General features: G+C 57.4%; 1 protein-coding gene across 1 annotated transcript in view; it reads left to right on the top strand.

Moving 5' to 3' along the window:
• CUX2 (cut like homeobox 2) overlaps positions 1-11156 on the top strand; it is a 119622-nt gene that overhangs the window by 53453 nt on the left and 55013 nt on the right. The window contains exon 4 of the mRNA XM_021715288.1: positions 4233-4311. Coding sequence (XP_021570963.1) covers positions 4233-4311 — 79 coding nt within the window. The remainder of the gene's footprint in view (positions 1-4232; positions 4312-11156) is intronic.

The raw sequence follows: 11156 nt of genomic DNA, 5'->3' as shown, positions 1-11156 counted from the left end.
TCCAGGACCCCCACCCCACCTCTCTGCACCCCCACACCCCCCGTCCCCGGGACCCCACGGGAGAGGAAGGCTGCTCCCCAAGTGTGTGCCACAGAACCCTCATTTCCAGGCTCCTTCCCCAAAGACCAAGGTCTGTAGCCAAGTGCCTTTGGGGAAACGCAGAGTTCGTCTGAGCTGAGGAAGACTTCTTCCTGCAGGTCTTGTCAGGGCATTCCTGTGTCCATGCCCTCAGAGGACGTGCAAGCAGCCATGATCCCAGGGCCCCCTCTCCCACCCACGGCCCTTGGAGAAGCCCCGTCTCTAGTCGCCATCTGGGCCCCAGAGCGAGAGGCGTCTGGGTGCCGACTCCACGGCCACCCCTGGCCCTTTCTCGTGCCCTGGCCACGTGGCTAGCTTCCCTGATCTTCAGGGTCTTCCTCTGTAGAATGGGGCGGTCTACAGGTGTGGGGCGGATTTCAAAGATGAAGCCCCTGGCGCGAGTAAGGCATCGATGTCCAGAACCTCTGGCCGATCCTTGTAAAGAACCGGGCGCGGAGCTGCCCTCAGCAGCCAGTTGGTGTCGCTGAGATCTCAGACATCCTGGTGAGGGGGCTCCGCCAGGGGGCTCAGACAGCCTGGAGACTCAGCCGGGGGGCTCAGACAGCCTGGGGCCCAGCCAGGGGGTTCAGAACCCAGGGGATTCATTCGGGGCTGGGGCTCCAGGTTTTGCGCTTTCCACCACCTGGCCGACTGGCTCGACCTCTCCCCTGGCACCCAGCTCGGCACCTGTTACCCTCCTCGGGGGACCAGACACGTGCCGCCCTGGTATCCCGCGGGCGTGCGAACGCCGCGTGCCTCGACAGCCGCCGAACTATTTCTGGCGGTGACCTTCTTGCGGTGTCTGTCGCTGGCCACCTCCTCCTCCTTCCCCAGATGGCCTTCAAAGATCGCCCCGTCAGCAGCCAGATCTGTCGTTCCGGACACTTCTCTGCACCCTTCTGCGCACTAGGGCACAGCCCAGAGGCAGACACACGTGGCCTTTTGTCGGACGTGGCCTTGTCTGGACGCCCATCTCACCTGCTCTGGGCACGTGGGCGAAACACGTTGGCCCCGCAGCCTCGGGAAAGGCCCCTCTGCGGTTAGAAGAAGACCCTGGATTATCAGGGAGCGTCCGCGGGGCCCTGCCACGGGGTGCTCGCCCACCCGGCAGCTTCAGGGACAGGTGGGGTTGCTCCTCCCACGCGATGGATGAACAAACTGAAGCCGAGAGATGTTGGGTGCCATCAGCCCCATCCCAGGCCAGGCTCTGACACCGGCAGGAATTCAAGGACCCGGCCCCCTACACACAGGCGGGGCTGCTGCTCTGAAACAAGACTGAATGAGGCAGGACGTCCGACGGCTCCCATCTTCACAGCCGTGTTTCCTTGGGAAGCCCTGGACGGTTACAGCCCAGAGAATTCCAGATGATGTTGGGTTTTTGTTTTGTTGGTTTTTTTTTTTTTTTGAGTTGGAGTCTCACTCTGTCACCCAAGCCGGAGTGCAATGGCATGCTCACGGCCACTGCAGCCTTGACCTGCTGGGCTCCGGCGATCCTTCTGCCCCAACCTTCCAAGTAGCTGGAACTACAGGCACATGCCACCATGCCCAGTTAATTTTTCTTGATTTATTGTAGAGATGAGGTCTCACCAAGTTGCCCAAGCTAGTCTCAAACCCCTGGACTCAGGTCATCCTCTCGGCTTCCCAAAGGGTTGGGATAACAGGCGTGAGCCACCACGCCTGGCTCCAGATGCTTTTGATTTCTGCTGTTGAAACTGTTGTCCAGCCATCAGGTGACCCCTAAAGCAGGAATCGCACTCTTTCTTCTGTAAGGCGCCAGCTAGTCAGTCCTTTAAGCTTTGTGGATCACAAGGTCTCTGTCACAGCTAGACAACTCTGCTCTTGTGATGTGAAAGCAGCCGTAGATAATACACAAAAGAATGTCCGCTGCTGCGTTCCAATAAAACTTTATTTATACACACAGACAGAGGGTCAGATTTGGCCCAAGGCCCACAGTTTGTCAACCCTCGATCAATCAGATCAGCACCGTCCACACTGACAAGTGGTCAGGCATGGTGGCTCAAGCCTGTAATGCCTGTACTTTGGGAGGCCGAGAACAGAGAATTGCTTGAGCCCAGGAGTTCGAGACCAGCCTGGGCAACATAGCAGAGACCTCGCCTCTACAAAAAATTAGCCAGGTGCAGTGGCACAAACCTGTAGCCCCAGATACTCAGGAGGCTGAGGTGGGAGGATTGCTTGAGCCCAAGAAGTCGAGGCTGCAGAGAGCAGGGATCGTGCCACTGCACTCCAGCCTCAAAAAAAAAAAATACAGTTCGAACCTCCAGACCTAGTATAAATCCAGCCCTACCATCCACTAGCTGGGTGACCCTGGGCAAGTGACTTAGCCTCACTGGGCCTCAGTGACCTTTTCTGCACAGTGGGGATAAGGGCTGCGGTGACAGGTGATTGGTGTGACCCTGGAGATAGACAGCCTGAGCAGCGCAGGCGCCTGGCATACAGGAAACATCGCGTGTCAGGTGCATCATGGTCGTGAGCCCGTCGGGGATCCCCATCCTAAACCAGCCACCCCCTCCTCGCAGCTCACAGGGACCCCGGCGCCTCTTATGTCACGGTCCCCCTGGTGCAGCTGTGTCACCCTCTGTGAGTCCCCGGAGCGGCCGTGACCATCCGTCTCAGCAAGGATAGCTGTCCACCCACACGCTCGGTGACGTTCCCTTTGCCTGGATTCTAGAGCATTCTTCCTGCCCGTCCCCCTCCCCAGGAGGTGCTTCCTGACGCTCCACCGCCAAACTGGGTCGGCCCCCTGCTCACACACTCGGGGGGGCATTAGTACTCCTAATTAACAAATCCTCCCGGGACTCCGCCTTCATGTCGGCCACCCCGCACGACTGCGAGTCCTAGCAGGGGTGTGCCCAGATCTGTGTCGCTCATGGCTGGGAGTCTCAGCCCACGGTGCCAGGCACATAGTAGGTGCGCAGGAAACGCTTGTGGACTGTCGTTCACTCTGGAAGGTGAGAGACCACGGACTTTCTCAGAATAAAGACGGGCGCGATTAAGGAGCTCTTGCCACTGACCCTGTCTTTTTCGTCACTTATTCAACACCCACCATGCATTTCTCCCTACCTCTCTTCAGTAACGAATTCTGTACGGGCCTTGTGAAACCTTTGGACTCTGCTGATAGAAATAGAATGTGATTTTAAAAAGTAAAAAGTGACTATGTGTCATCACTTTGATACATAATCAGTGTAAAAACTATTAATAAGCTATTGTGCTGGCTTTTGTTTTCATACCAAGTCTTTAAAATCCAGCCTGGGTGTGGTGGCTCACGCCTGTAATCCCAGCACTTCAGGAGGCCGAGGCAGGAGGATCCCTTGAGCCCAAGAGTCTGAGACCAGCCTGGGTGACATGGCGAGACTTTGTCTCTTTCAAAAATCAAAAAATTAGCCTGTAATCCCGCGCCTTTGGGAGGCTGAGATGAGTGGATTGCCTGAACCCGCGGGTTCGAGACCCGCCTGGGGAGCGAGATCTCATCTCTACAATAAATCAAAAAATCAGCCGGGTGTGGTAGCGCATGCCTGTAATTCCAGCTCCTTGGAAGGCTGAGGCGGAAGGAATGCCAGAGCCCAGCAGGTCTGCACCCACCCAAGGAGCATTTATGGAGCGCCTTCAGTATGCCAGGTGCTGTTTCTCATCACTGTGACCCTCCAATATCTGTTGAAACCGTCTGAGACCCTACGCCAGCTTTAACACTTTCTGTTATCTTCAGTGGCGAGAAGCACTCCCACTGTGTGTCTCAGCTTCCCACAAAACCTCCGTCACCTCGGACCTCCCAGCCATGCCCTTTGCTGACAGAACAGTAGCCGTGAATAACCTGCTGGGCCAGTCCCGTGCTCAGCACTTCGTGCAGATCCATGTAATCACTGCAGGCCCAGGAGGTGGGTTCTGTTCCTCTCTCTCGTCTTACAGATGAGGATACTGAGGATCAGAGAGGGGCGGCGGCTTGCCCAGGATCACACAGCCTGGACACCGTGAAACGGGCTTTGCCCCCCGATTTCCTGCCTCCAGAATCCTCACTTCCACCCCTCATTTCTGCCCCGTGCCCTCCCGCCCCACACTCGTACAGGTAGAAGATGATCAGATTTGCTTGCCGACCCGGACGCCATGGTGACACATGACTCTCTCTCTTGTTTCCTAAGGTGGTGGCCCTTAGTAAGAGAAGTCAGGAGGCCGAGGCCGCTTTTCTGAGTGTTTACAAGCAGTTAATCGAAGCACCAGGTAAGACACGCTCACGGTCCGTGATGGGGTCATCAGCGGCAAGAAGCCACCATCAGCCGCGACTCGGGGACTTCTTTGTGGTGGGATCTGAGGGATGGGCCTGGACTCCCGGGCGAGGCCGGGATCTCCGCAGGGGTCTGCTGGGACGTGTCCCCACCGACCTCCCCCGTGGCCTCGGAGGTTCTGGGTGAGCCGTCCGACCGGGACCCCAAGGGCAACCGGAGTCTTGTCCACCAGAGCCCCGTCCCCTCGCCGCAGAGGACAGAAGGCCCCAGTGCAATGGAGGCCAGGCCTCAGTTTCCCCCCAGGTGGCACAGCCCGCCTCAAAAACCTGACTCTGAGTGCAAGCCAGATCTGAGACTGATGATCCCATGTGCAGAAAGTATAAAACAGGCAAACATGCATCTGTCAGTGCTGTTCGCCATGGCTGTCAGCGGGCAGATAGGTAAACAGTGTGGTCTCTCCGTGCGATGGAGTATTACTCGGCCGTGAAAAGGAATGAGGTACGGACAGGCGCTCCCACACAAATGGACCTCAAAAGCAGGGTGCTGAGTGAGAAGCCAGACACAGAAGGCCACATGGCTCGTGACTCCTTGTCTGTGAAATGTCCAGAGCAGGTGGACGCACAGAGACAGAGTAGGTTGGTGCTGCCGGGCGTGGGGGAGGGGGGCTGGGGAGTGACTGCAGGGTGTGGATTTCCCCCAGGGGCATGAGAATGTTCCAGAACTAGAGGGAGACAGTGGCTGCAGAACACCGTGAATGTGCTTCGTGCCACTGAGTTGTTCACTTCAGCATGATACCTTTTACGTTGTGTGAGTTCCACCTTGAGTGAAAAAAAAAAAATCAGCCCGAGCCTGGCTCGGTGGCTCAGCCTGTAATCCCGCGCCTTGGGAGGCCGAGGTGAGTGGATCGCCTGAGCCCGCGGGTTCGAGACCTGCCTGGGCAGCGAGACCTCATCTCTACAATAAATCAAAAAATCAGCCAGGCGTGGTAGCACACGCCTGTAATTCCGGCTACTCGGAAGGCTGAGGCCGAAGGATCGCCGCAGCCCGGCAGGTCGAGGCTGTGGTGGCCGGGAGCGGCCACTGCACTCCAGCCTGGGTGACAGAGTGAGACTCCGACTCAAAATTTTTAAAATGTCCTTTGCTGCAAGTGGCCTGTTCCTGGTTACCCGCTTATCTACCGACCCAGATGTGGGAGCCCAGAAGGGCGGCAGGGTTTGCTTACCCATGACAGAGCCAGGGAGACCCCGCCGTGCTACCTCTGTCCACCCAGACCCCCCCTCCCTTCCGGCCTTCCACACGGTCACAGGAATCGGTGCCATGAAGGTGTGTGGGCTGGGGCCGTGAAGGGCAACGGGACCCCTCCCCAGCCCTCGACCCCAGAGCCTGGGCCGTGGAGACCAGGGCCGTTGACGTTTGCTGTCTTCCATGGCAAGGTGGTTCTCGGAACTTTGCACTGGGCGGGGAAGTCCCTTGCGCTCTCCGTCTGGGGCAACCCTAGCGGGTGGGATGGAGGGACTCCAAAATGCGTGTCTATGTGAGAAGCCGTGGCGGGTGGAATTAGTTACGGATCTTGAGAGGACACCCTCCTGGCTTCTGGGAGCCCTGAGTCCAGGGACTGGGGCATGGCCAAGCGAGGGGAGGACGTAGCCAATGCACCCAGGAGCGCCCTGGGAATACGGGGAGGGGACGGGACGCCCAAGGTGGCCATCCCCCAGGGGACGCAGGGACAGAGGCGGATCCCCCCAGCCCTCAGAGAAGATGGCCCTGCCGCCACCTTGAGTTTGGACTGGAGTTCCAGAGCCAAGAGAGGACGAATTTCTGCTGTTTCGGCGGCCCCTGCTGGCAGCGCTTTCTTACGGCAGCCTGAGGGCACTAAACTGGCAGCCTGGTCAGAGCCGGTGCCCTGAAGCCTGCGGGCTGGATGTGGAGGGAGATCTCACGCCTGATGCCCCTCCAAGCGTGGCCCGTGCACCAGCAGCATTGGCCTCACCCGCAAGCTGGTCAGAGACGCAGCGTCTCGGCCAGGACCGGTGGCTCATGCCTGTGATCCCAGCACCTTGGAGGCTGAGGCAGGAGGATTGCTCGGGACTGAGAGTTCGAGGCCAGCCCGGGCGATGGGGTGAAACCCCAACTCTACAAAAAACAAAAAACTGAAATAAAAATAAATAAATAAAGAGGCCAGCGACAGTGGCCCACACCTGTAATCCCTGCATTTTGGGAGCCTGAGGAAGGAGGATCGCTTGAGCCCAGGAGTTCGAGACCAGCCCAGGCAACATAGCAGGACCCAGTCTCTACAAAAAAATACAAAAATTAGCCAGGCGTGGGGGCGTGCCTGGAGTCCTGGCTGCTCGGGAGGCTGAGGTGGAAGGATTGCCCGAGTCCGGCAAGTCGAGGCTGCAGTAGCCGTGAGTGAGCCATTGCACTCCAGCCTGGGCAACAGAGTGAGACTCCGACAGGGAGGGAATGAGGGGGGGAGGAAGACAGGGGTCGGCGTCTGCATTACCAGCCCAGCGGGCTGTGCACACACGAGCTGGAGAGGCAGAGCCCACGGGGAGTGTTTGTTCCACGCGCTGCACGTTACAGGCCCTGCGGCCACAGGACGTGCCAGCGTGCTTCTCTGCGGCACAGAGAGACCGAAAAGTGCTCTGGAGTCTCATAACCGGGAGAGACGGGGCTCAGGGCTGTGCAGCTGTCTCCAGAGCCTCTGCCCCGTAGGACAGTGGCCTCCCACAGAGGCTAAGTCCGTCTCCCAGGGCTGCTGGGACAGGCATCCGTGACCTTGAGGCCTTGGAAAAAGATGCGTCTTCTCTCGCAGGCCCGGAGGCCACTTCCAAGATGGGGGTGCCAGCAGGGCCGTGCATGCTCTGGAGGCAGGGAGGCTGCTTCCTGGCCTCTTTCGGGTCTGGTGGCTCTGGGCCGCCACTGGCTCATGGCTCCATCATGCCAGTTCCGCCTCGTGGTCATGTGGCTCCCTTCTGGGCCTCTCTCAAATCTCCCTTCTCTTTTTTTAATTTTTATTCTTTAAGAGACAGTGTCTCGCTCTGTCGCCCAGGCTGGAGTGCGGTGACACGGTCGTAGTTCACTGCAGCCTCAACCGCCTGGGCTCAGGCACCCTTCCTCCCACTTGTGCTTCTAAGCCTTATTCCTAACATTCAATAATTATCAGGCAATCCTCCCGCCTCAGCCTCCCGAGTAGCTGGGACTACAGGCCCACACCACCACACCTGGCTAATTTTTAAAAGCTCTTTGTAGAGATGAGGTCTTGCTACGTTGCCCAGGCTGGTCTCCAACTCCCGGCCTCTTGAACATCAGCCACCTGAGCGCGAGGGAGGGATCGGCAGTCACTGGGCACTGCTAGGGGAGGGAGGGAGGGAAGAGGGTGGAGGCAAAGGGTACTTGGCCCACTACCAGGGAGAGGAGGGCCAGCTAGAAGCTCACACTTCACCTGCATGCGGCCTCACTTGTACCCCGCATTCCTGTAATAACATAACATTTTTTAAAAAAATAAAATAAAAACTCCCAGCCTCAAGCAATCCTCCCACCTCATCCTCCCAAGTAGCTGGGACTACAGGCGTGCATCACCACATCTCGCTAATTTTCATTTTTTGTAGAGATGGGGATCTCACTGTGTTGTCCAGGCTGGTCTCGAACTCTTGGCCTCAAGCGGTCCTCTCGCCTGAGCCGCCGAAATGCTGGGATACAGGCGTGAGCCACCCCACCCAGCCCCTCTCTTTTCTCTTTTGACGACACTTGTCATTGGATAATGCAGGTTGATTTCATCTCGGGATCCTTAATTGTATCTGCAAAGACACTACCTCACGGTAGCACCAGGGGGCAGCGCTGAGACCGGCCTGTGCTTCCAGGCTCAGGGTCGGACCCGGGTCCAATTCCTGCCGGTACCTCTCACTGCATGACTATAAGCAAATGAATTCCCCTTCCCGTGCCTCAGTCTCCTGTTCTGTAAATGAGGAATAATATGAGGACCTGCTTCATGGGTTGTTGGGAGGCTTTGCGGTGCATGGTACACAGCAGGTGCTTACTAAGTGTTAGCTACTCTCATTACCACGCATATGTCTGGCTTCCCTAGGAGATGTGAGAGGCGCCAAGCCTGGAACTGAGTCGCGCTAAATTTGTATACCCGGAACTTAGTATACAGTAAGTGCCTAATAATTATTGAATGTTAGGAATAAGGCTTAGAAGCACAAGTGGGAGGAAGGGTTCCTGGGGCAGAGAGAGAACTTTTTCAGCTTGAGCCCTTTGCTCAGCTTGTGCTTATGTATTCAGGGAGCATGTACCGAGTGCTTGCTGTGTGCCTGGCACTCCCTAGACACAGACGCGGGCCCAGCTTTCAGAAGCGCACATTCAGGTGGCAGAGGTGACTAGGTCCTCGGTCCAATATTCTGGCATCGAAAACCCAGGCTCGGGTTTCATCCCAGGGACTTCCATCCCCACTTGGAAACAAGACTGCATTCGGGGGGCCACGATGAGACCCTCTGCTTTCTGGAGACCAGGCTGTTGAGACACCATCCCGGGGCCGGCTGAGGGCCGCCAAGCCCCGGGGTGGGCACGGAGCCCTCCGGAAGGCCTGGTGCCCTCCCACTCCCTCCCCAAAGCCCGGGAGGGGGCGTCACGGCCAGCCTGGGGCTGCCCCCCTCCCCCGGGGAGGGAGATGCAGGAGCCATCCCCAGCTGTCACCGCGTGGCAGAAAACGCGGCGCCTTAACGGATGGAGACGTACCCCACGAACGGCCCCTTCAGGGGCTCTAATTCATTTTCGAGACATTTAAGAATAACAAAATGTTTTAATGATTTCTTAGGGGAATTAGGAAGACATATTTTTGTTCTCATTAAATTTTATCCTCCGATGCAAGAACCAAATGTCAGATGCGTTTGGGGCGCTGGGAGCGTCCCTGATGCACCCGCCCCCCGCGCCCACCCGGCTCCCCCCCCAGAAGCAGCATCCTGGAAAGCGAGCGTCCTGTTTTTATATTTCTTGACGGGCAGATTATTTGTCGAAACTTCCCCCCGCCGACACCCCCCGAGGCCACACAAGACCTGAGTCAACATTTTTGTTTGAGTGACTGCTGCCAACACACATCTTTGGCAGAGAACGCAGCGAGGCCTGATTGCTCAGCATGTATTTTGATAAGTGTGCAGCCAGGACGTCTGTAATTACGAAAGAAACCCGTAAATCTCGGGGATATTGTTCACACAGATGTGGCGTGAAGTGAGAAAAAAAGCCGTAAAACGTGTTAAAAGCATAATTAATGTCATTGTTGTGGAGGATGATTTGATTTAAGCCTCCCTGACTCCCGTGCTGGTGACGGCGGCGGACGCCCTCGCCGCGCGGAGTCACGGGTGCCGGCCGAGCGGCGGGGAGCGCACTGGTCGACTGTCAACCGAGCGACTGGTCGACTGGTCGGGAGGAAAACATGAAAGGCACGGAGCAGGGGCCGGGCCGGGGACAGGGCGGCCGGTGACCGCCGAGGACGGGAGGAGGTGAGTGACCGGGGCCGTTTCTTTCCTGCTCGACTTTGTCGTGTCACCGTCGGAGGCAGGAGATGGCAGCTCCCGGTGGGTGTTTCTGGCCCCGATGCTTGTTTTGGGGAGGGGGCAGAGCTGGCCAGCAGGGCACTGGGGAGCTCGGGCTGCAGGGTTGGCCGTCAGCAGGGTGGCTTTGTGCTGTGTGACCTTGACCGGGGACCTTCACCTCTCTGAGCTCTGGTGTCCGTGTCTTTAGAAGAGGGGTGAGCACAATAGAACCTGCTCACGGGGTCCACGAGGCTTGGCTGTGCCGTGCCTGCAGGCATCGAGAGGGGCTTCGTGGCTGACTTCAGGCTGGAGTCGATGACACCGGCCCTGTCGGTTGTCAAGGACGTGGGGCAGCTAGGGTGAGAAGCGGGAGAGCGCCTTGCAGCGTTGAGGCTCTCCCCATTGTCCCCTCGCTGATGAGAGCAGGTGGCCCTCGACTGCAGGAACCAGAGAGAGAGGACCGCGGCTTCCAGGAAAGCCCACAGTGCTGCTTTCTGATGGTTTTCCTCTGTGCGCCTTCTCACGGCGGCCACAGACGCTCCGTGCGCCGCTCTGAACTGTCCTGCCCTGCCCCCGGGGACCACGAGTCCCGGCATCTCTAGTTCTGGTGTCTGGCAGTCCCTCGTGTGGCTGCGTTGTGATTCCCAGACCCCTTCTCTGACACGGGGGACTGTGCTCTACCAAGAAGAAAAACTCGGGAAGAAGAATGCACGGCATCCCCTGTGGACCACACACAGGCAGTGGGAGCAGCGGCAGAAAGAAACAGAATTTATTTTCCTCCTTGGCGACGAATATTCTGCTCCTGGACTGACTCGTTCTCTAAATGTCTTTCCCTGTTGTGGCCATCCACCGTCATTCTTTTGTAAATCGCAGGCATGTGTGTGCCTTAGCCCGTTGTGCTCTCTGGGAGTGGGCTGTTTTCTTATTGATTTGTAGATGCTCTTTGCATATTAGGGCCCTGAGCCTCCATCCTGGGATATATGTTTCCTGTCTTCTCTAGTTTGCCCTCTGTCTCATAACTTAGATGAAAATGCTTCGTGTCTCCTGTGTCTGGTACCCAGCGGGCAATCAGAAAGTTTCTGCAGAAAGGAGGGAGTCTTTGCAAACCTTTGCTTTATGGCTTTGGAGTTTCGTGTCCTATTTCTAACAACCTTTCCTGCCTCGAGGGTGTGGTTTTTTTGTTGTTGTTGTACCTTTGTGATCTTAACTCTTTTTATTTTTATTTTTTTTGAGTCGGAGTGTCACTCCATCGCCCAGACTGGAGTGCAGTGGCCGCTCCCGGCCACGGCAGCCTCGACCCGCTGGGCTC

Source organism: Carlito syrichta, unplaced genomic scaffold (genome assembly GCF_000164805.1).
Source record: "Carlito syrichta isolate Samal-C Ts95f unplaced genomic scaffold, Tarsius_syrichta-2.0.1 Scaffold306952, whole genome shotgun sequence".
Lineage (NCBI taxonomy): Eukaryota > Metazoa > Chordata > Mammalia > Primates > Tarsiidae > Carlito > Carlito syrichta.
Note: the sequence above shows the minus strand (reverse complement) of the source record. Positions and strands in the feature narration are given on the sequence as shown.